The 26,178-nt window shown below is 34.8% G+C and overlaps 1 protein-coding gene across 1 annotated transcript in view; it reads right to left on the reverse strand.

The window, feature by feature from the left end:
- The window catches only part of LOC100370253 (TGF-beta receptor type-1-like), a 45,229-nt gene extending 19,264 nt beyond the window's left edge, over positions 1-25,965 (reverse strand). The window contains exon 1 of the mRNA XM_006815875.3: positions 25,709-25,965. Coding sequence (XP_006815938.1) covers positions 25,709-25,778 — 70 coding nt within the window. The 5' untranslated portion in view covers positions 25,779-25,965. The remainder of the gene's footprint in view (positions 1-25,708) is intronic.
- Between the last annotated feature and the right edge of the window lie 213 nt (positions 25,966-26,178).

The following is a 26,178-nucleotide window of genomic DNA, read 5'->3' on the forward strand; positions in this document are numbered from 1 at the left end:
TAAGTTTGAACTAAAGCAGGTCAAAACGTTGTACTATTTTCTTTCTGGTCACAATGGCATTCATATTGCCGTGATTCAGTCGTCTCAAAATGAGTTTTGGCTATTTTGTTCAAAATAGCCACTAGCCAATGAGATATTTCTAAATACTGTAATATACATTATTTTAGCTGAAATTAATTAATTTATGAAATAATTCATAAAACATTGGGGAAAATGAAATGCAACGAAAATAGTAAACAAATAAATGCCCAAAATAAACTTGTAGGGCATTTAAAAATATTTTAGAAATTTAGTTAACACGGAAAACGTAAAGTAGCAAGAACAACTATGTAAATTTCTGACAAACAATCACAATCTAAATATCTAAAATTCAAACCACTATCTTAATATCAATATGTGTGTCAATAAATATTATATTTATTTATTTTCAGTTACGTATATTAATAAGGAAGGCATCACAATCTTTTCGATTGGTTCGTATATCCCGAAAATCGACATGGTAAAATTACAACAATCGTACAGCTCAGTACCATAACAAATATTAATTTACGGCAGACGTACTTCTCGGTACATAAAATTCAAAGTAATCCCCAATGCGTCTCATTTGTTACTGCGTATAAATTGACACTATCTGGGGCACGTCGCATGCAATGAGTACGGTACCAACCAAAAATACACACAGGACATTTTAAGTGGCTCGAAACAAAACCTATTCGCTAATTTCAGTTTCCAAAACATCTACGACGGCTTAAAACCCTGCAGCCCGTCCCGCATGTTTTTTTTTACCAGGCAGGAGACACCGGTCAGCGTGGCGTTGCCCCAGTGGTTTCCACTGTGCATCCAGGAGTTAATGCCGACATTATGGTATATACATTCCACATGAAGCATGGTATTCAGCTTAACCATATTTTCTTTTTTGCTCCATGGCTTAACTTAATAGGAACAGCAATAAATGTGCCTTTCGATTTGAGGGATATCGTGCCGTGTAATATTCAATGAAAAAAATAGTGAAACACGAGGCTTACGCTAGGGGCCCACATAAGGTGTTGCAATAGTGTAAATATAACAAAGCCAGACACCGACTGTTTCCTTTGCCAGGTAAAATCACCGTCCCTCAAGGGTGTTGAGGGACGGTGGTAAAATCAATGTACAGAATAATCGGATGAAACAACTAAAGTAAACTAGGATATATTAGAGCCAATGAGTTCGTAATTTCTGATGAAAAGGGCCGGGAAAAAATACCCCTCATAACAAATCACCGTCATAACAAATCACCATGTTGAGGGGGCGGTGAACAAATGAGACACCGATTGTCAAATTGTTTTGGTAATCATCGCATGTCGATTCATGTCATTTGTACAGGGTACTCTGACACAAAAATAAGGTAAACCAGCTTACTTAGTGCTAATGATTTTGTGATTTCCCACACGAAGAACGTTCTCAGAAATAATTCGACATGCTGATCAGCCCACCAACAATCGGAACCAAAATTGATCACTCCTGTCACGGTAAATTCGGTATGTTTTGAATGAGTTTTGTCAGCTCTGTGTAAATAGATATTTTTACTGGGAATGTGCCCCATTTTACGTACGAGAAGCCCTTACACAACGCAGTAGTCATCAACACACATAGACATCCTATACCTACTAATCGACTTGATAGCTTCGTAATTTGGGGAAGGTGGGGGGTGAAAGTGCACCATGCAAGTTTCCAAATGTGTAAAGGAAAATAAAGGAAAGAAGTACAATACAATGTTGGTAAGCGTTACAAAGGAAATATCTCCTTACGGCAGCGACTTGATACAACTACATTGATGCTGGAGGTCGCCATATTTGTTCCCGCGTTCAATAATACGGTGATAAATCAGGATTCACAAGTACAACGAATTTACACAACATTTTACCATGAAATCAAACCTACCAACCATTTTCATATCTTCAACACTGCCATGGTTTTGGCGATGATGAATCTTTCTTGACTGGGCTCACACAGGGTTCAATGTTTCGTGGCTTGAATGTAATTGTACACCACACGTGAATGTAAACTAGCTTGCACAGTAATTCGTTTCACAGTCATTGAGGTTATACATTTGTTCAATTACTTATTTATTTATTTATTTATACGATAATAAAAAATCATACATGTAATTTCTTAGACCTTTTCATAATGTAAACTGATACATTTCATCTCCCGAGTGCTTGCTTCGTTTTTGTACAACACACTGGAAATAACAAAATGGCTGACACCATCATAAATTGCTGGTCATAAAAAATAGAATACGCATGCGCATTATTATGCAAATTAGTCCACCCACCGATTCCTATTAGTTGTATTCATGCAATTGGGGATAAAAAAACTTTAAAAAAAAATAATAAAAAAATACATAAAAAATGCTAAATTTTAATTATAATTTAAAATACAACAATGAATTGCAGCAGCCATCATTAGTAACATTCTTACCAAGTTACATAAAAATCGTTTTAATGCTTCTTAAGATATAACTGAAATAAGCTTAAAATTCACACATTATGCAGATGAGCTCATTAATATGCACGTCAACCAAAAACTAATCAAATCTGCGCATTGCCCCAGACAAGCTATATACCAAGTTTCATTGAAATCCGAACATTGGTTCTTCAGATATCGATGGAACAGACACAGACAGACAGACAGACAGACAGACAGACAGACAGACAGACAGACAGACAGACAGACAGACAGACAGACAGACAGACAGACAGACACACTAACTGCAAAGACTCCCTTTTTGTGCTTTGCACACGGGAGTCAAAAAATATATTCACTGAAGTACCATACAGCAAAAATGGCGATTAAAATAAATTCCAAGCAGAACTAAAGTATTCTATTTGCCATATTTTGGAGTGAAACAGTCAGTCTAAAATGATGCAAATATCCGGTGAGCATCTGAATTGGGTGACTGTATATATACCGGTACATGTAAGTGCAAAACTAATGTTTTTCATTTGTCTTCTATTGTCTTGTTTCAGACAGATTATTTTAAGGTTTTTTTAAAGACAATATTAATATTTATACATAAAGAGCATGACTAAAACTTTCATGAAACTAAACCCAGACTGAACAGAACCATATAAAACCATATTGCTATTTGCATTAAAGCTAGACTCTGAGAACGCACACAGAGCTGTGGTCTTGCGACTGTTATATGATGGTCTGAATTTGTATAAACATGAAATACAGGAATTTTGAATTTATTTTGTGCTTGTATTTCCCATTTGATTGTCTGAATACTGGATAGTGTTTGAATATATATAGATTCAATTCTGTTGTGAATCATGGCAAATCCTAGTTTGTTTTTTTTTATCTGAAAAAGTTCACAAAATTCAGTTCAAATATTTTATGTATAATAGCCCCAAGACCTCAATAAAGCTCCACAAGTGATCACAGAGAGATTAACTTCACAGCAGTCCAGAGTAGAATACCGTAAAATCTGTATTTGAAGCTGCATCCCTAATATAAGTCGCACCCATTCTTTTTGAGCAATTGAATACCAAACATTCACCATTTCTCATATGTGTAGATGCTCTAATAGAAGCCACATACCCTCTGTTGCATTGTATCATTTTAATAGAAGCTGCAGCTTCTAATACAGATTTTACAGTACTAGTCCAAGCACTTAAACATTGTATTTAATACAAATAATAAAATGAATAATAATAATAATAATAATAATAATGCAATCAAAGAAAGAACTCCCGTGTGCTGAGAGTATTGGAGACACATTAAAAATTAATTCAAAATTACTTGAACTTGAGATGTTGATGGAAACGCAGAAAACTAATTATGCAAATAAGGTAACTAATATGAACAAATTTAAGTGTAAAACTAATAAGGTCTGCACAATGTACCAAGTTTCATTGAAATGTGATTAGAACCAAAAAAATATTAATTATTATGCTAATTAGAGAATTAATATGAACAGATTTTAACCCCAAATTAATCAGGCTGTCTATTGTCCTAGAGCATTTATGTACCAAGTTTTATTCAAATGTGATGATCAATACTTGAGATATCAGTATTAATTATGTTAATTAGATGATTAAGAAGCATAAATATTTATCAAAAACTAATATGGTGTATAGTCCTAGGTTCATTGAAATGTGATGGGTACTCTTTAAAAGTTTCATTGAAATCCAATGAGTGGTTTTTAGACATCAGTGCAACAGCCATAGAACAGCAAAAAATTAACTAATTATGCAAATTAGGTAATTAATAGGCACAATTATTTATCCCAAAATTAATCAGGTCTCTGCATAGTCCTAGAAAATCTATGTCGCAAGTCTCATTGAAATGTGATAATTAGTACATGAGATATCAGGTGAAAAGCTGAAAATTAACTAATTATGCTAGTGGTTGTCGCATCAGACTCATGATTGGTAGACCCGAGTTCCACCAAAATTAGTACATACATACATACATACATACATGGTTTTTTTGTTTATTCTCGATCATAAAAAAAAAAAAAGCTTTACATTTCATATCTTGCTATTTACAAATAAAATAATTTAAATTGAGCAACAATGGTTATAGTTATAGTACCAATGAACAACACACAAAAAAAATCGAATTATGAAAGCATTAATCGTGTAGTCAATCGCGTTCATGGGATGTGCAGATTAAGTGTCAGTTATTCTATTTTGAACATCCACTTTTTCATCAGTTGGGGTATGGTGAGTTTTGGCGTCATATGCATCTTTTTGTCTTGGCTGAGTAGGTAGTCTTCATAAAGTATTTTCCTAGCTTTGAAGTTAATCGTTGGATTCGTATTTTGTCCTTGCTTTTTATGACAGTGTTTTTGTGTAGATTTGTTAGTGATCTTATAAGCAATCTGAAATCAGGGCAGAACTCAGTCGCATGATCAAAAATTCTTTTGGAGTTAACCGATTCTTCCACGAATAACATAAGAGATTCGTTAGATAGCAGATTGTCAGTTTCCTTAGGATAGTCATCTTGTATAATCTGTGATAAGTTCGAGACGTCTGACGCAATAGACTCCATGTCGTCTACTTCCTCGGCACAATTGGCAGATGTCTGATTTTTCTTGTGGAATATATCAGCTGGTGCACTGGAGGCTCCCTCTAACCCCTTGGAAAAGGAGAAGAGCTACAAGAGATCGCGGACGGCAGTGTGAAAACGGGAGGTTTCCGTATTTTCACTTTGCTAACAGTTCTTTTTGTAGTTATTGGCATTGTCCCAGTCGTCGTTTGAGGTGCAGTCACTGTGGTGTCGGCGTCTGTATTTTTATTACAGGAGAAAGAACAAGAGAATCCGGAAGGCATTGAAAAGGGAGTCGGTGTTTGTAATGTTTCTTCATCAGTAGTAGGCTCGATTTGCATTTTATTAAATTTACCTGTGCCGTCACTAACATCATGTTCGTCTGTTTTAGTAACCGTTGCCATAGTTTCACCGTCTTCAGCAGTGGTGTTATTTTTAGCACCTTCATTTGCATTGTTTTTTCCGGCGCACGTGGCGTCATTAGTGGCAGTATCAGTGTCGGCATGTTCATTGATCAACGGCTGTTGTTTAACTGGATTGTTTATAGTAGTTTCTTGTGAAACGTCCCTGCAGTTGCGTCGAATATGGCCTTTCTTGTGACACTTATAACACACGACTTCATCAGTAGTTAAATAAATGCGGTATAATTGTTCCTTGTATGCAATATTAATCACGTTGTCTAGTTTACTTTCTTGGCTTAGCATGAAAACTTGTCGGCGGAAAGATTTGACATGTCTTAGTTCAGGTTGTATACAACCAAGGGGTATGGTGCGAATATTGCTGACGATACATCCGTAACGGGATAGTTCTGCCCCGAGAATATCGTTTGGAATAAAAGGGGGGACTCCAGACAACACAACTTTTGTGGCTGGTTTAACCAGCGGCTCTGTATAAATATGGGAATTTCCGAAAACGATACCATCTGTACACACTTTTTCAACAGATTTAACAGAGTCAAGGAAAACGATAACGCTGCCGTTAAATCGGGAGGCAGCACCGATATTTTTCGGTTCAACAATATGAGCAATGGCTAGTAAATAGTCTTCAATATTCATGCCAATAAGTGATTCACACTTTATTCCATGGTTCCGTGTTAGTCCATCAAATGGGTTGCTCCGTTGAGATCTAACCATGGCGGCCGCCATATTGGATTCAAGCAGTCCCGGGCCTGAAAAGGCCCACGAACAGAAAAACGAAGATTAACAGGTAAAATAATGTCCGATAACGACGGTAGACCTACCAGTAACTTCACAAGGTATTCACAAACGAAGTAGTTAACAGGTTTCAGCTCACACGATTATGAAAACGGAGAAATATGCAATTTTTGCAGGAGCTCTTCTCAGTGAAGTGTACGCACATGCATACATACATACATACATACATACATACAGACAGACAGACAGACAGACAGGGTAACTGCAAAGACTCCTTTTTGTGCTTCGCACACAGGAGTCAAAAAGGCATTATCTTCTATAATGCATCCAAAACCTGGAATATGACTTTATATTCATCCTAAGAGGGTGATTATTAAGGGTATTATTTTTGTTGGACATCTCAACCTACATATTTGCATATTCATTGAAAGCAAATAAAAAAATCCCATATTTGCCCTACGAGTACCACTTGCATTTACATATATGTAAATGACATGAGGTGCGTCTTTAGTCATAATAAATCATATTTTAATGGCATACAGTAAATGTAATTTTTTGTTCAAGTGTACTTCTAATTGAACAAATACAGAGATATTTGAGCACATGAGTAGTATTTTAGAATTACATATGCAACTGAATTCCTTTTATAAATAAGCCTTGGATCTCCCGACACGTAATTAAAAAACAACAGACATTTCAACTATCATTACTATATGTATTAAGGTCAAATCTGAAGAAAATGCTTATAGCAGAGTATCCCATTTAATTAAAGGTGAATTGTAACTATAAATCATGACACAGGCAGGGGTTGAAGAATACGGTGGTCCAAGGTCCGGGACTCATAAATTACTTTGACGGACCCCCGGATTAAAAGCACTAATAGTCTGTCGGACCATTGTTTTTAAAGATAAAAAATAATAAAGGTGTCTGCATATAACAATTTAATCTAAAACAGTCCTGATATTCGTAGTCTCAAAACTGAGTTTATTACGTGGAACGTAGTGACGTCCTCCGTTTTCTTACGCAGACTGTAATTGGTCAATAATATAGCGCGCGGAAACATCAATGATGTCGGCCTACTTTGTGCGTGACAGCAATACAATGAATCCTGCACGCACATACATTATTTGTGTACAGCAGCCATGAGTTTGTTTGATTTTGGGATTAGTCAAGTTAAAAAATCTAAAGGGAGTGATGACGATGAGACAGAAGAAGTTCCGTCTAAAAAACAGAAGTACAATGTGACATCAAGTCATAGTGAACCAGAGAAACTCGCGAACTTGACGAAGGACAAGAAATATGATCGTGAGAAACGTGTTCGGACTTTCAAGTCACATTGGACAACTGAATTTCCTTGGGTACGCTACGATGAAGTTACGGATACTATGTTCTGTGAATATTGCCGAAACTATCCGCTGTCATCTGATAAGTCAAGTGCCTTAGTGAAAGGAACGACTAATTTGAAACTCGATCTGCTACGATCTCACGATGTCACCAACGAACACTTATCCTGTAGCCGACAGTTCTTGAGAGATAAAGATGGCCGAGCAGCAACGCAAGTGTCACAGGAAAATGTATTTGAAACTCGTATTGTCAAATCCTTCACGCGAATGGGTAAAGAAAACCAAGACCGAATGAGATATTTATTCAACACCGCATATGCGGTCGCCAAAGCAGAAAAGCCTTTTTCTGACTTCGAATTTATTTGTGGTATTCAAAAGAAAAATGGATTAAAGCTCGGAGAAAATTATGTTAATAGTCATGGCTGAACGGAATTTATGGAACACATTGCTTCAACATTAAGAAAGGACATTTCCAAAGAAATCAAGACAGTGAATTTTATCAGTGTTCTTGGCGACGGTAGTACCGACAAATCAATTATTGAACAGGAAATTACCTATGTACGCTATGTTGGGCCACGTACCAAGTTACCTGTCACCCGCGAGGTTGCAATTACATCAGTAGAAAATGCCACATCACAGGGGGTTTTTGATGCCTTGACGAATGGATTATCAAGTGTTGATTTAAATTTGGACGATCTCAACCCTGATAGGGAGAAAAAACCATCTCTTATATAATCAAACTTTGATGGTGCCTCCGTGAATATGGGAAAGAAGACGGGTGTCTTCACGAAAATAAAAGACGTTGTTCCGTCATCTATTGGTATTCATTGTGTGGCGCACAAGTTGGAATTGGCGATTTTGGACGCTTGTAAAACTGTGAAACAAATATCAGACTTCGAGGCTACGTTAAAGGGGATATTTCATTTTTACCACTATTCTCCGAAACGTCGACTTGAACTTAAGGAGATTGCCAATATATTTGAGACTGACTTAGCACATTTCTCGTCAGTCAAACAGGTTCGCTGGTTGGCAAGCAAAGAACGCGCGGTGAAGTCATTAGCGGTAAATATTGTAACAGTTGTAAAACACTTAGAACACAATTATACTGCTGGTAATCGAGCCGATGATGCAAACCGCGCAATGGGTTATTTAAAGGCGATTAGATCGTCATCTTTCCTGAAGATGCTCTATTTTTTGTTAGATTTTCTTCCAATTATTGCAAATTTGTCAAGGGTATTTCAGCAAGACACGCTGTTAGTTATTGAACTTCCTGATAAAATTGAGCAAACTATTATGAAGTTAAATGCTCTGAAAACTGTTTCTGGTAAGAATATGAAACATTTTATTGACTGCTATGAACCAGAAACTCGTAAATTTGGAGATATTGAAATTAAAGGTATTTTATTACCAGCTGAATATAATACACCAGTTTTTGAAAAACTGATTGACAATACCACTAAATATATAAACAACAGATTTATTGAACTTAATGAACCACCATTTAAACAGTTGTTGTGCCTGAACTTTCATCAGTGGCCTATGGATAAACAAGAATTGGCTACATATGGCAATGAAGATATTCATGAACTCATGAACAATACAGTGGTCAAGTCATATTTCAGTGAATCGGAAAGAGAGACAATAATTAATGATTGGTTAAACGTGAAGTTTTATTGCAAAACACACAGGTCACAGACGCTTTTAGATGTATACTCAATAATCCTACAGAGTGCAAATGATGTTATTAGTGCACCAGTTAAGAAATTATTGGAATATATGTTAACAGTATCACCTAGTACTAGTGCTTGTGAGAGAGGTTTTTCTAAAGTGAATGTTATAAAAACTGAACTCAGAACTAGACTAAATCATAACAATTTTCAGAACCAATTAATTGTTATGTCTGAAGGACCAGATTTAGCTGATTATAATCCTGACCCAGCAATTGTTGAATGGTTGTTATCTTCATCAACTTCAAGGCATATATCAGAACATACAAAATGTAAGTTACCTCAACCTAAAACTGATGAACATGCTCCATTACCTGAGATTGTATCAGAAAAGTAACTTACTCATGTACATGTATATGTATTGAAAATGAAATATGCTGTTAGAAAATAAAAAAATAATGTTAAAACATCATTTCAGGACCAGTGAAATTATTACACGGACTAGTGACAATTTTTTTATCACTAGTCGCTAGTCCTGGACCAGTGGAAAAATTCCATATTCTTCAACCCCTGCGTGACAGCAGGCCTGTAGTCTGATTTTCCCTCTGGTGATGCACATTTCACATTTTTCTGAGATAGGCTACTGTATGGCGTATCGGGAAAACCGACTCCATAGAACGTAATCGGGTCATTTATTAAAGATGGCCGCCTATCATACGCAAAGTTCTCTCTAAAGCCACAGAGCAATACAACCTATACATATGTAGCAGTTTGCTTCTGGGATGTCACTGGATTGCAGTTTGGTAGGAGTGTGTAGTATAGTATTGATCATTTTCACCCAAAAAACATTGATTATAGACCAAGTTATGATTTTGTATACTTATAGACTAAATAACTGCATTCTAATGTACCTTGAAACAATGCATTGTGGGGGCTTACATTTAGGAAGAAGTGATGCGTGTATAGTAGTTGTTACATGTAAACCATGTCTCAATAACATTTGTATCCAATGACTGACTTTTGGCAAACTTGTGCGTCTCTTGCAAGCAACAAAAATATATTCACCAAGTCAATCATATAGAGTACTCCAAGTTTGATAAAAAAAAACAAGCAGCCTCTCGGCTGAGATACATGTAGCTCCACTGTTAGCGATGCACATTTCAATTAAAGAACAAAAGATATAATTAGAAAATGAACAATATGTATAGTATCAATGCAATGGGACTTGCTGTTTTCAACAAGAATTCAAAAATATCATTTTTCACCATAAATGATTGTGGTTTTTAACAAGAAGAAAATATCACTTTTTACCAAAAATATTCACCAAAATTAGAAAATTAAGGATATCATCATGAAATGAACAAATTTGAGAATGGTCCACATGAATACCTATATATGTAATATTAAAGCAATTAGACTTGTGGTTTTTAACAAGAAGTCGAAAATATCAGTTTTTACCAAAAATGACAAAAATATTCACCAAAATTAGAAAATTAAAGATATCATCATGAAATGAACAAATCTGAGAGAGGTCCACATGAATACCTATATATGTAATATTAAAGCAATTGGACTTGTGGTTTTTAACAAGAAGTCGAAAATATCAGTTTTTACCAAAAATGACAAAAATATTCACCAAAATTAGAAAATTGAAGATATCAACATGAAATGAACAAACCTAAGAGAGGTCTACCCAAGGTACATATACACCAAGTATCAAAGCATTCAGGCTTGTAGTTTTCAAGAAGAAGTCGAAAAAGTAAAACATTGACACGGACGACGACGGACAATCACTCATATGATAAGCTCCGCTCGACAAAGTCGACAGCGGAGCTAAAAAAACAATAAAAAATTTTTTACTTAATTTGTCTACATCTTACATTATAGATGTTTTACAGAAATGTTCTGCATGATAAAGTACCTGATAGATAATAATAAGATAATTTTTGTTCAGATGGTTTATTACACCATTATGTCACTGAGACTGTCACTGAAGCTACCATCTAAAATATAACAGGTAGAACTTGCAATAAAAAGAAAAGTTGCATGAGTTAACAGTGACACTATGACTTAGCAAATATTTAAAAAAATTATGAAAAAAATATGTTTTAAAATTCACGTGTTTTTTTGATAAAATCAAATATTTTATTCCTTTCCTCCCCAAATACTACAAGTATCATTGTGTTATTTTGAACTGATTTTATAACAAATTTACATTACTAATTTATAAATTATTCATAAACAGAACATTGATAGTCCACTTAAAAAAATGATACGAGATGAAATGAGATGGCACAACATTCTTCTAATTTTTTTTTGAGGACGCAGTTTTTTATTGCTGATGCCATGTTAAGTGAGTTTTATGACAAAAACCATATGTTTGGGAAAGCAATGTCTGAAATGGATACAACTAGACCATGGGAGTGCTTGCAACTCCTGAATATTCATGACCTTGGTCAACAAGTAAACAACATTTGAATTCATATCAAAACTTTTTCAATGAGAAATATTAAAATACAACAATTTGCTCATTTATTTGCATTAATGTATCAGTGTTCTCCACAAGGGGTTTTAGGCGGGCGGCCCGCCCATCAAGTTTTACGGCCGCCCAGTAACTCTCAACACCCGCCCACCAACGTACTTCCAGCTGAAATTATTTGTAAAAAGCTTGCATTGTTCTTCCCAAGCCTAAACAAAAGAGTAGTTGCCCAATCCTTTATTTTGCTATTGTTTCAACAGTCCAAACATAAACAATGTCCATTGGAAGTCTACAAGCAGTTATCAAGTGTATTCATGGCAATGTGTCAATCGCTTGAATTCATTGTCGCCCGACATTGTTGCCACTTATTGCTCACGATACGCAACTACACTAGACTACAGTGGTTTCAATTTACAACTGTATTTTTAATAAACGTCTTCCGATCACGAAAGAAAGAAGTAAATACGAACGAAATGTATATGCACAGAAAATAAACAAATATATTAGCAGATTGCATGTAAACTCGAACAAAAATTTAAATTCTAGCCGTATTTACAACGTTCGCTCGATTTTCATTGTGAAAACAGTATGGAGAAGGAAAACTGATGACCTTTTGGCCTACCCCATTCAACGACCGTCTGCTACCCATCGCTGTTGGCGCTGTAACGATTTAGTATCTAAGTTGCATAGGGGAACAGCGCATTCTGGGTGTTCGTGTACTGAATTCGGAAAGCGGTAATAAACATCAAACATGGCTGCTGGATTAGTTTACCGTGAGTATTTGTAATTGAATAATATTTTAGTTATCTTTTCCACGTACTTTTTTCAATTTATCTATTTTTTATGTCTAATCTTTCAAGAACATATCAGATTCTTTTATTTTGCCGATTGCTAGCATTTTTTTCTTGAATTCCAAAACAATGTGTGAAAACGCAACGTATCGTGGCCGTACATGCGTAAATGCATCTTACCGTCCGTCGGCACGGGTGAGTACTGATGCCACAAATAAAAATGTTATGGATTTTGTTTTAACAAATTGTTCGTTTTGGCTTCGTGGGCAAATCATCTCGTATATTTTCTACATTATAACTCAATTATGTTTTGTACTTGCTCTTGGTTACTCGAATTGCATTTCATGAACGCAGAATAATTTGCGAACGCATAAATCACCGATTTCAAACTTTTTGCATTTCGCAAATATTGATAGTGACCAATCTGTTTGTATTTCAAAAAAGTGTAACATGTTCCAATTAAATTAAATTAAAAAGAGAATAGTAAATAACTTAGTGTGTATTGTAGTTCATGTCATAAATGCCAGAATGTTGTATGTAAATGATATGCAAATTCATATGCAAATTTATGCTAATTAGGCCGCCCACCAGCTAATTTGGATTGTGGAGAACACTGTGTATAATATACTTTTGTCTGCATACTAGTAAATCAAGAAATTCAAGCAACAATTCCATGAAAATTTGGACAAATTACAAAATCAATAGTTGATCACAAAACAAAAATTCCATGAAAACATTAAAAATAGTTGAATATGAAATTAAAACAATTTGAAATATTTTCAAAACCTAATTGCTACAAATTACTATCGCAATTAGGAACTTTTTTGAAATATAGCAGCCAGGAATATCTTTTTACTTCATTATTTAATGTAAAAACATGTCTATTCAAAAAATACATTTATTTAGGGTTAAGTTTTAGGGTTTTTTTTGGAGATGCAATTCTAATAGAGTAAATACAGTTTTGCTTACTAGTATTACATGAATTTACTCATGATGCTATACTATACTATTAATGTAATGTTTACATGCTGCATATTATACTGTTTACATGTCGCATACACACAGGCAATAAGGTCTTGTATTGACAAATTCTGACGACAATAAACAGGATGCGAGTCACTAAATTTTCATTACAGTATGTGCATCTTCCTGTAACAGTAGCATTTAAGAGCAATTTAATGCACTCAACAGCAGTCAATTAAACACCAGTACACACACACATCAACCAATCACAGCCAGTCGCATTTACCTCCCGATTTAGGCTGTGTTGCGCTTTCACCTGAGTTGATCTTTTTGTGAGATCTATTAATCATTGGTCGGGAAGACAACCGCAAAGCTATCAAAAACGAGAAGGACACCATATTGCCCTACATAACACATTTGCTGCACGTAATAAACCACTCAATAAACCATGTGAACATGTATTCATGAATAAAGTACATTTGATAAATACTTGTGTATATGAAATATATGAAATCCGCGACAACCAAAAGTATAAATGTTGGTAAAATTATTTTTAGATGTAGCTAATAAAGTAGTCTAGCAGGAAAAATCTATTATAATTTTTCTTTTTACAACATTTCTGTTGATTTTGGCATTGGGCCAAACTTTCTAAAATGACATACTGTAAAGGGGTTAATTATTCACTGGGTTTTAATTTTGCTTATTCCGCTGACTGGAAAATGCGCTGAATTGAAACCCAGTGAATATGTAAAATTTAGCATAGAACACATTATCTAAATGATAAAACCGTGAATTTAAAACCCACTGAATGTGCCTGAAATGGTAAATCAGCGAAATTTAAACCCAGTGAAAATTAGTCATTTTACAGTTTATCAAAGCCTTTTACATTACATGTGTGTACACAGTTCACCTATGTGTGTCACAGTGAATGAAAGATGGTCAACAAAATAGACCAAACTGACATGACCTGAATCAGCCAGACAGACTATTGTTACCAACTGATAAAAGGACACACTCAAAACGGTCATAAAAAAAGGACATGTTTCCCTCATGAGAAAAATAATTATGTTCAGTCATGCTGTTTGACCACCATTGCTATTTTACGAAATATAGATTTACATAAAAATTGAACTGTTTGATACCTTATATTTCTAGACCATCCAAGTTTGACATAAGAAATACCGATATGTACTGTGATTCAACAGTTTAATTTGTAATAGGTGATTTTTTGTGGGATCTTGTATATTGCGTGAAAGGCGCGGACTGAACGTCTCTCACAAAGATTGAACGATTTGATTTTGAATTTATGTTTCTTTTTCATAGCTCAATGTCGTAATAGCGATCCTTGAGAGGGGAATATTGCATTGAGATATCCTTACTTCATCAAAATTAATCGCCATCAAATGTGTACAGCAGGGAAATACCCAAAAATATTTTCGCGTTTGACGAAGCCCATGCAATATTCAGAATATATGACCTTAGTGTGCCCCGTTTTTTTTTGTTTTTTTTCGATTTCATGCATAACATGGGATCTGGCAGTAAACAGGAAATGTTCTATTCACATCCCTGCATTTCAGATTACTAGTATTTGAAACATACATATATAGATCACATGGTTCACAAATGACCATCAATATCTTATTGAGTACAAATGTATGAGAGAGCTTCTAAAGTACAGTCAGGGCTTAAATTAACTTCCATACTGGCTTTGCATTTCATAAAAGTGAGTATCATTGTCATCAATAATTTCAAGTAGTACCGTATTTACTAATGTCACTAATTACTGTAAAATACTTTACTTTCGCTGAAAAGACGTTTTTGGTGTTTTGTATGGAGTTTATTAGGAAAAAAAGTATATTTGCTTGATTTTATTTTTACTGAATCATACCTTCAGCGAAAAATTAATTCCAAGCGAGAATAAAGTATTCTACAGTACTCTGCATAATTAAGATACATGTACATGTATACTGAAATTTTGAGAGGCCTGCTTAAATTTGACTAAATACTAAGAAATATTTTGAAAAATTTCAGGATGCCATAATTACATTTGTTCGTTTTGAAGTTTGCTAACATCCAAATAATCCAGATAGAAGAGTTCCAAGATTAACAGGTTTTGAGTTTGAAACATCGTTACAATAATAATTAATAGTTTAATATTCAAAACGACGTTGTAAAAAAACTACACTTCTACATCGCCCTTACAAACGTTGCCTGTATTGGTACATTCACCTCTATTGAAGAAGTCCTTAATAGGATGTTGATAGAAAGTTAACTCTTGTTTCAACAACCCTCCATATATACACAGGAAATATTGTCTCTTGGAAAGTGTTCAGAAAATGAAAACACCTTTTGTAAACATTTCACCTTTCCTGCCATTTGAAACGCAATACTAAGCCTGACCGGGAGTCCAGGGATTGACGCAACTCAATATATTGAGTAAATGACATGACGAATGTGAAAATTATCCTTATCACATGATTGGTCAATTGCGTCGTCATGGTTATGAAGGAAATAATTAACAATAAATCATACCCCTGATGCACCTGGAGTTCCCTCCACCAAGTGTAAAATGAGAATTCAAAACACTGTAAAATCATCACATTTTTAAGTTTTTCAGTTTATGATTTTGGAAGTAACGTTAGCAAAGCATCTGGGGTAATATTTAACAATCCAATAATAATCCAAAAAATAATAAATCTGAAGAATATATAAAATGTACCTTTTAAAAATTAAAAACACACAAATATACACCAGTCAGACTTGAATTTTTGTACAGATACATGTAATTGAAAAGGGTATTTTCTGTGTCCTCGCAATTAAAATGTTTAAGAATTAAGGTTTACATCTAAACAAGATAGTAAATTATTTATCATGCAGTCTATTGTTGAACTAATTTATATTTTTGTCTTGCAAAATCATTTCCAAGCACTATCTTTTTAACTGTAAGAAAAGTCGAGGAGACCACGACACCTACAAATATTCTATATACATGTATACATGTAATAGAACAACCAGGTAGCTTCCTTGAAGTCATGTACATGTATACTACCTGGGAGCACCTCCATGTTGGGAGAAACCTTATGGTTATTGCAATAATTGCATATACAATTGTTTTACGTCAGCTACAACCTGTTAAAAAACAGGGAACTCTACTCTATCAATTGGGGAAACCCAAATCAAATTAATTTCACAAAAGACACATTTCAGGGAAAATCGCAAATTCTGTTATAAATAACTGAACAAATTTTAAACCTAAAATGAAAAAAACAAAAACAATGAAATCTTATACCAGCACTTCATGTACATATATACATTAGAGACTGATATAAATATATATATACTGGTCGAATCGAAAGCCTAATTGCTATGCTTGGCTGGGCAGAGTATAGGCAGAGTACTTATCAGGTCACCTTGGTCTAAAGCCCATCTAGTTGAAACCCGTATCAGGGGTAGCATTCACAACAATTAATTTTTACAAAAATCACTTCAACTTTTCTCCAAAAATATTCTCCTGCGAGAAATAATCTCGTCATAGTACAGTGAACGATTTGAACGACCTAATAAATCATCAGCAATAATTCTCATAAATGTGTCAGAGTTATGACAGGATATCACAGATAACCATCTGTCATAGCACACCCTAAAAAACTGAATATTTTGCTCATGTATTGAGTGATGTAACCGATGGTCTGTAGTTTTTAAGATAATAAATGTAAGCTAAAATTAAATAATTTTTCATGACTACAGGTAGGTCTAGATGTTGTATTTGTGTACAACTAAAATAATTGTTGTCAGCATAGTACTAGATTATAATAGAAAATAGCATAGATTATCGGCAAATTTGCATAACAGAATATGTTAATTACCTATATTATATTTATTGTTATGCTAAATTGGCTCTATTGTTTATCCAAAATTTAACAGCCGAAAACTCCTACTCTGTATACTAAATTCGATTTAAATATCCCCCCCCCTATACCCACACAATTTGATTTAAAATGTGTTATTCAACACTTGTAGCATAATTTATGAATATTGCAGAAACTGATATTTCTCAATCAATTCACTGGTAAGACACTTTGAGGCTTTGATTGCAAAAGCCATTATTTCAAGGTGTGAAGAATACTGATAGCACTCATGTTATAACCAACATGACTGAGATGTGTCTATGTTCAAAATAAGTTGTATTTTAATAATCCTGTATACAGTTAAAGCAATTTTTCATTTAATGCATCGCTGTTTGATGCTATTGTATACAAGTCATGAGCAAACTCTAGATGCAAGTAACTTCTGGCATGATGTTTTATCGCACGACTTTACCTACAACATTGTCCTTTGACCTGATAGGTCAAGTCTGTTATTAACCAATCAGAATGCAGTGTTGCACGAATGCAATTCCCCTAGAATTCTTGAAGGTATTCTGGTAAAACAATTTCAAAATGAATTATAGAAGTTGAAGTATGATCTGTTGGAAGTGATTTCAGCAAAAAAACAGCATATTTTTTTTAAAAATAGGGTAATTAATAATATTTGAAAGGTAAACTGAATATGAAATGAAGTATTCACCGTCTTTCATGATTGTTGACAGGTCATTGTCGAAGCGTAGTTTACGCACGATTACCATGGTTTACACATTCGCATGATATTCGTGTTCGATATCAACGCTGTATTATATCACTTTTAAATATCAGTATTCTATACTTCCATACAAGTAATATGAACTCCGCTCGGTCGACAGTGAAGCTAAATAAGCCATGCATGGCACAGTCCCCGTTAGTCATCAAATTTAAGATACTATAAAGAGGTTAATTATTCACAGGGTTTTAATTTTGCTTATTTCACTGACTGGAAAATGCGCTCAATTAAAACCCAGTGAATATGTAAAATTTAGCATAGAACACATTATCTAAATGATAAAACCGTGAATTTAAAACCCACTGAATATGCCTGAAATGCTAAATCAGCGAAATTTAAACCCAGTGAAAATTAATCATTAGCTGGAATATAAACATGTCAAAAATATGATTATGATGATTGTTTAAGATTTAAATGATTGACATTTGTATCTGATCGTCAAACTGATATTGAGATATTGCTCTGGAACAGCATTAATTAAGGGGTGATCTCATATTCAAACAAGCGGGTCAAACCTACGAAAACCCAAACCGCCCTAAACCGCCCGAACAAAACCCAGTTTTGCGGTTTGGAAGTTTAAACAATAGACAGTGGGGTTCAGGACGACCGCACGAATTTGCATAAAAACTGCGGTTCGAACCGATCTCATTCACACCTCATTCAAGCTGTTGTTTATTTTTAGGATTGACAGTTTACAAATTACATTGCTTTTTGAAGACGAGATACATGTAGTTGTCTGAAAAATGTGTCGATTTATCGGTGTACAGTAGTCATTTTACCGTGTGTCTTGCCTAAAAAAAAAACACTATCATATATCGGTGAACAGCGTGCTGAATAAATTGTTTTGTTTTGATAAACTGTTATGCTAGTGTCGCAAATTGAGCAGAGGACGTGAATCAGACTTTTCATTGGGCTGGACAATTGATATGTGTCTCTGACAGCTAATAAGTATCAGAAGACGAACATTTGTTGATACAAAGTTGCACTTGAGACTTACGCTACAGTGTTCAAGCCTTTACTACTGTTGCGCGTTCAATTTTCAAACAGTTCTTTCAGGAGTGCGTCATCGCAAATTCCGGAAAAACAAATGCAGCGTACGCGACACGAAGTATCAAAACAGAAAATTAAATTAAATGGACTCGTGCTGATTATTTAAGGCTATTCATCTGCAGACGAGACTGCTTATAAAATACGAACCCTGACCTCTAAAATACCTTATTCATAGAGTGCCTTGTACCTAAGACCGTCGCCCAAGGCGACACAGTGCACGTTGCGATATCGCAATCGATGCATGCTGGGTGACAAGGAGAAATTCTGATTGAGGTAACCAAGATGGCTGCGTTGAGTGCACGATTTTCTGCGGTGAATTTAAAAACAAATCCTCGCTGCCTACTTCGCCCGCAGTCCCTCAAAGCACTGTACTTTGATGTATTTTCTAAAATAATTGTTTATTTTTAATTAACCGGGGGTTCGAAATGTGTGCATTTTGTCACCGAAAAGTAAGATTTCGGCAGCGGTAAATACCCGTAATTTCCCCGCAATGCCGTCAGCTGACAATGTTACGGTGGTCGTAGCGCCGGAGTCGTAGCGTTTGCCCCGACTTTAGTTTTCACACAGTGATAGAGGAAATGTGGTTTTCAGATGCCTTCGTAAAAAACAATGTTGCCATTATCGATTTTATATCATATCATCATATTTTGATAACTCACAGTCTCACAGACTTTACAAATTTAACCAAAAAATGTGTTCTATGAATTTATGAACTGACATGGGCACAAAACTGACCGTACTTGTTGCGGACAAAATGTACCAGTTCGCTTAATGGATAAACATATTTTACTGACTATGCCAAATATATATAATGTAAGTAATTTATCCTAAGAAGCTGCTCATTAAAATTCTAGTGCATCTTTTCCCTGTTCTGTTTCAAACATTAATTCACCATATATATCACAATAGAGAGGGTTTATGGTATCACTTGATTCACATTCAATGACAAAATATAACAAACCATCACGTCTGTAATTAATTCCAGATAAATTGAATAACAATTGTATTTGGTACAAACCAAAATGTTAGTTGTGGGAAACTGATTATTATTACCAATCATAGAAATAAATAAAATTTTCAACACACTTATAAATGACATGATGTAAATAGATTTGTGAAACACGTGCAAGTTTGTTTTTTATTAGCATTTACATGTACAAGACTTGCAAAGAAAAAAAATCGCTGCTGTAATTCTTAACACTCAGTATGAACAAGGAGCTCCATAGTATATATCTTATTTTTTTTCCTACTGAAACCTGGCTGAAACAGTATTGTAAGAAAAACCTAGGTTTCCCTAGGTCTGTCTTCTTTGTTCTCTGTTGTTTGTTTTCAGTGGGGGCGTTAATGGGCAGTTAATCTGGAGGTTAGGTTCAAACCTATTACTAATTTGCATATTGTAGGTCTAGTAGGTCTGATTAGGGCTAGCAAGGGAAGACCGGGTTAACCCAGGTTTGACCCAGGTGTTTGAATATGAGATCACCCCTAAAACAAAATCAGCCATTTTGAAAACATGTATAATGAATATATAAATATTGAACATAGTCAGTCAAAGCATGTCAGAGATATGGCTCTTGAAGCTCATTCATTAAAACAAAATGGCCGCCAGTCGGCCATTTTGAATCTTATCTGAAAAACATATATACCATCTGTAAACAGCCGAGAAATGTTTGATTTTGATGATTTTTAGAACAAAAATGGCCGCCATTCAGTCATCTTGAATCAGATCGTGAAACAAATTGATGTGCATATGTATAATATCATGTATGATGTATGTGTGAAATATGATTGTGATTGGTCCAGGCATTACTAAGGTCCGGACGCACACACGACCGCACGGAGGTCAAAACACAAGTCCCCAATTTCAGACTGCGTTCAACCTGAAGAATTGACAAGTATGAACAGGATCTCAAGATTGAAACAATACTTCCTTGCAGCAGTAAGGTGAGATAAATATTTATATTTACAAAGTTATGGAGCTCTCAGTTTGTTAGCATATGTGATCAAGGCCATACACAATCGACATCTGATACACAGTAACAATTAATCTTCCTATGGTACAGGACAACAACTGGACAGCAGCTGACATTTATAACAAACAGTGCTATCCAGAGTTATTGGGAAACCAGAATTGTAATTGCGTATTACAGCGTATGACATGCTGGGCTGGCGTGGCTTGTTAACTTGTATATACATGCATATCTGGTAGCGTTGCTTATGTGTGGTTTTCGAATACAAACAACATTCAGCACCATCAATTTGATTGCCAAACCTCATTGACGGTGCTGAACACCATTGGTTGTGGAATACGGAATGCGCACTGCATACACAATATGCTAATAACCTTTAATGACATAGACATACATGTATCTCATGAATAATATTTGAAAGCGGAATTATTAATAGAAAGCATATACCAGTAATATGGAACGCAAGAATCACGTATATTCGGTCTTGGTCCCCACTCTTTCTATTGTGGTTATTTGAAGACTGTAAACGCTTTCTATCATTCTACACTGGTCACCAAATTTAACAACTGTTTCTGCATTTTACACTCAAATCTACATGAGGTAATTTCATTACTCAAGTCAAGAAAACTACAAAGCTGATTTATTGATTTTAGGGTTGAGAAGCCAATCATAGGCAATGCTGAAGTATTTGAGTTACGAACATTGAGTTACGCATTGCAGAAATGCCCACGCCCATATTTCAGAAACCAAATTGTGACTCAATGTTCAATTAACAGTTAAGAGAACTTCAAGTTATGGATAACCTATAATTTTGTTTTTGTTGATGTCCACATTCAGTGACTTGAACTTTTAATAACAGCTAACCAAACTTTGAGTTACGGGCAACATAGATCTTTTGTTTCGTTTAACGTTGTATATTTTCTGTAATTCAAAGTTAGGTTAAGTGATATTTAAAACTCCAGTTACTAAATTTTAACATCAAACAAACAAACAAAATATATGTTGTCTTTAACTTGAAATTCAAGTTTATTTACATCTTTCTAGCCAGAACATGGAAACTACTGTAACCTGAGAAATTGCAAAAAATTTTCTTCGTAAAATTAAACTTTTAAAGGCTTCACACTTGTATTAAATATCTGTTTTAGGCTCTTTCTTTCAAAAACATTGACATCCAATTTGGTCAAATGTTGTTAGCAGATTAATTCAATCGTGACGGATAGTTTAACTAATTGGAAAAATAAGATTATGTTGCTTTTGTTTTTTTTAAGAGTTAAACCCTGGAGGTGTTCGTTTTTTATATTGGAGAAGAGTCCAGAATGTTGCCGGCATATCAAAACTGTATGTTGCAATTATTATACATGTAGTATCATCTCACGCCAACTGAAAGTTTATTTATTCTGTGATGTTCAGTAGGAGGCGGCCAAAGGCCAAAGGTCAAAGGTTAGGAATACATGTAGGTCATGTGATGTAGCTATTTATCATGACCATTTTGAAAAAAATACTAACAAATTTGTTCTACCAAAGCTTACATAATCCAAGACAATCCAATACATTGAAACATGTATTTATATTCTTTCATTTTCAAATTCAAACAACTGTAGTGGTAACAATTCACATACTAATTTGCATAACATTTGAATATTATTTGCATAATTATTACAAACAGAAATTGGAAAGATTAATATGGCCATTAAAACACTCAATTACACAATTATTGAATTAAAGAACGATAGGAATTAAATAAATTTAGCAAAGAGCATTTTAGTAAAAATATGCCACTGCAGTAGTAATGGTAGGGGTAAGGATGGCGGTAAAACAAAGCACTGTTGCACTCTTGGGATGAGGGCTGCATTCTCTATGTTCATGGTTGTCAACAATGTTGAGCCAATCAGATTACCCCTTTGATGTTAAATTTTATTAGTGGAATTACAGAGTTATGTAAATGTTTTTAAGAGATGAAAGTAAATGTTGGTTAAATCTCTGAAGTATACTGTAGAATACTTCATTTTCACTTGGAATATATTTTCGCTGAAGGCATGATTCTGTGAAAATAAAATCTAGCGAATATACTTTTTTTCCTATATTTTACATTAAACTCATCAAAAATCAGTGAAAATAAACTCCAAGCAAAACGCCCAAAAAGCCTTTTCAGTGAAAATTAATTCCAGCGAAAATAAAGTATTCCACAGTAATTATAATTACAAGAACAGGATGAGAGGGCTTGAAAGTGAAATATTCTATACTAGACTGGTAAAATTTTAAGAAGTCGATGGTGGTCTTCTGGGATAAGTTATTTTTTTAAGTACAAACTTTACTTTGTAATTATAACAGCCACCAGTGTTTGACATTCATTGGATGTCGCTATTGACAGCTGCACACTTCTTTTTTGTGCCAGTTTGACCTCTGGGGCATTTTATGTATGGAGACACCCAATCAGAGGTGACATTCATATTCAACCACCACTAGCGATAAGATAACATTGTTCATAATCAGGGAGTGATTTGTTTACAAGATACTGTAAAGGGGGTAATTATTCACTGGGTTTTAATTTAGCTTATTTCGCTGACTGGAAAAATGCGCTAAATTAAAACACAGTGAATATGTAAAATTTAGCATAGAACACATTATCTAAATGACAAAACCGTGAATTTAAAACCCACTGAATATGCCTGAGATGGTAAATCAGTGAAATTTAAACCCAGTGAAAATTAGTCATTTTACAGTATATAAATACTTACACTTGTCTTACAAACGAGGAAAAAGAATCTAAACTACAGAGAAGGAATTTAAACAGACAGTAAAATTTACTGTTCAGATTGTGTCACTGAGTGAAAGAGGAATTTTATTCACAAATGCTATTCAAGTGATTTATCCGATATGTGACTTTTATGGGGTATCCACAAAATTCTTTACAAAGCACTGGTCAGGTTACTACTCAACTCTCAATACTACCGGGTATAATGTTTTATAGGGGAACCTTCCAAGCCCAGGGATTGTACCAAAGAATCATGGGACACTATTGTTTATGATGTTTACAAAGTTAATCTATCTTTTGTTATCTATTGTAATTTTAAACCAAAAAGTAAATTTGTTGTGAGATTAGGCTTAACTGGAAGTGCTTTTAAGTGTTAGTTTTTATAATGAAAAAAGAAAAGCAAGAATTATATGAAACATTTTCTATATTACATCTCAATGTAAATTTTCCTAATTTATTATTAAATTTTGGTAACAAATGTTAATTTACTACTTTTACGAATGACAGCAAGAACATTTGATAACTGGAAATGTGAATTTGGAAAGAATAAAAACGATTTTTAATCTCCTAGTGGCATATTTCACAACTCGTCAACATATTGCTTTTACACATACTATAAATGCATTAATTATTAACTGGGTTTTAATTTTGCTATTTCCCTGATAAGTAAACTGGTGATTTTAATCACAGTAAAACTCATTGTTTTGCTGCCAGATTCATGAATTTCAAACACATATAATATGCTCAAAATAATGAAATTAAATGCAATATTTTTTGATCATTTATGTTGTCTTTCTGATTTTTTAGCGCGTTTTTTTTTTTTTTTTTATTATAAGAGCAAGGCACTACCACTACCAGGAGTCAAACATTCCCAGTCACACCACATGCAGACCCTATAACAAAAAGTTGTACACATAAAAGAATCAATATTGGCCAGGGGCCTAGTCATTTCAATTGAGTTGTGGCATACACTCATACCCAGGGGTCAACCCTGTTATTTTTTTGGTGTACAACCCCAGGTTGGATTTTAACTTTGAACACACCGATCACAAGTCTGGCACAACAACCTCCACACACCTGGTAATATGGTGTGAATATTTTAGTTTTATAGCATACTTTGCAACTTGAAAGAATGCATTTATGTGCAAGAAAAAATAAAGCAATAATTAATGAGTGATATTTAATAATCAATTAAGTATTTTCAACGTGCATCCCAGCAACTTAAGTCGAAACACTAGGAAGTGTGCCTGTTCTTGAATCAAGAAATACAATGTAATATTTTATTTATAAACACAGACGACGGAAGTTCAAGTTCGTTCAATGACCTACATACTGTCCCACCATCCAGTCAACGGTTCGTCCACTTCGGTGTCACCGCCAAGTTCGTACGGTAGATTTATCTACATTGGCAGCGTGCCGATAATAACCAAAATTCCACGCCATTCACATGGGTATCTATTCCATTACTACATTACATTACTACGTGACAAGCATTGAACCAAGCCGCCACGATAGGTGTACTTAAAAAACACCCGTCGTCGGAACGGGCCAAGACATCGACAGTGACATGCAGGTCACACCGCCCGAGCATCGACCAAACGTATACAGTGTATCACAATATAGCCTACACGTTTAATATTCTGAATATATAGTAAACTGCGACATAATCAACAGCTATAAAATGTTTTATGAGACTTAAACAACATCATCTCCCTGTCCAAGCAGAGGCAACCGCCGCCATGTTGGATAACTCTGCGGCGGATGCCCAACTCTAGTCACGGTCATTCAGTGGTTTTACTGATGTCCTCTTTCTACAAACCATGTCCAATCTGAAAAATCGAATCAACTCAATCATATACAGCTTACTTACCATTAACGACTGTAAAACCATAAGCCACTGAAACGAGGAAAACAAGAAGTCTTGGATCCATTTTAAACATCGTTTACTGACTTTATAGGTCACACCATATTTTTCTCGACAGTGCACTTCACTGTTTGTTATTTGCTGGCGCTGCACACCTTATCTCATAAATGGCTATCCTTCCGCCGACCTCTCACATTTACGACGTGCGGCGTGATCTCGGTAAATGGAGTCCGTGGAGTATTTTCCATGTTTACAGAATAAATGAGTATCATGTATTGACTGAGGAGCGATGGACATCAAGTAAGTCTAATCACAGGGAGCCCAGGAACTATAATCAACTGTAATACGCAGTCTCTATGAGCGGGGGGGGGGGGGTATCGGCTGGTAACTAGTGTAAGAAATAGACAAGGGATGAAGGCTCCAGCCAGCTCACATTTCTTAAACTCGAAAAAACAGACGAAAAGAATGAAAAATAA

Source organism: Saccoglossus kowalevskii, chromosome 22 (assembly GCF_978046115.1).
Source record: "Saccoglossus kowalevskii chromosome 22, keSacKowa6.1, whole genome shotgun sequence".
Classification (NCBI taxonomy): domain Eukaryota; kingdom Metazoa; phylum Hemichordata; class Enteropneusta; family Harrimaniidae; genus Saccoglossus; species Saccoglossus kowalevskii.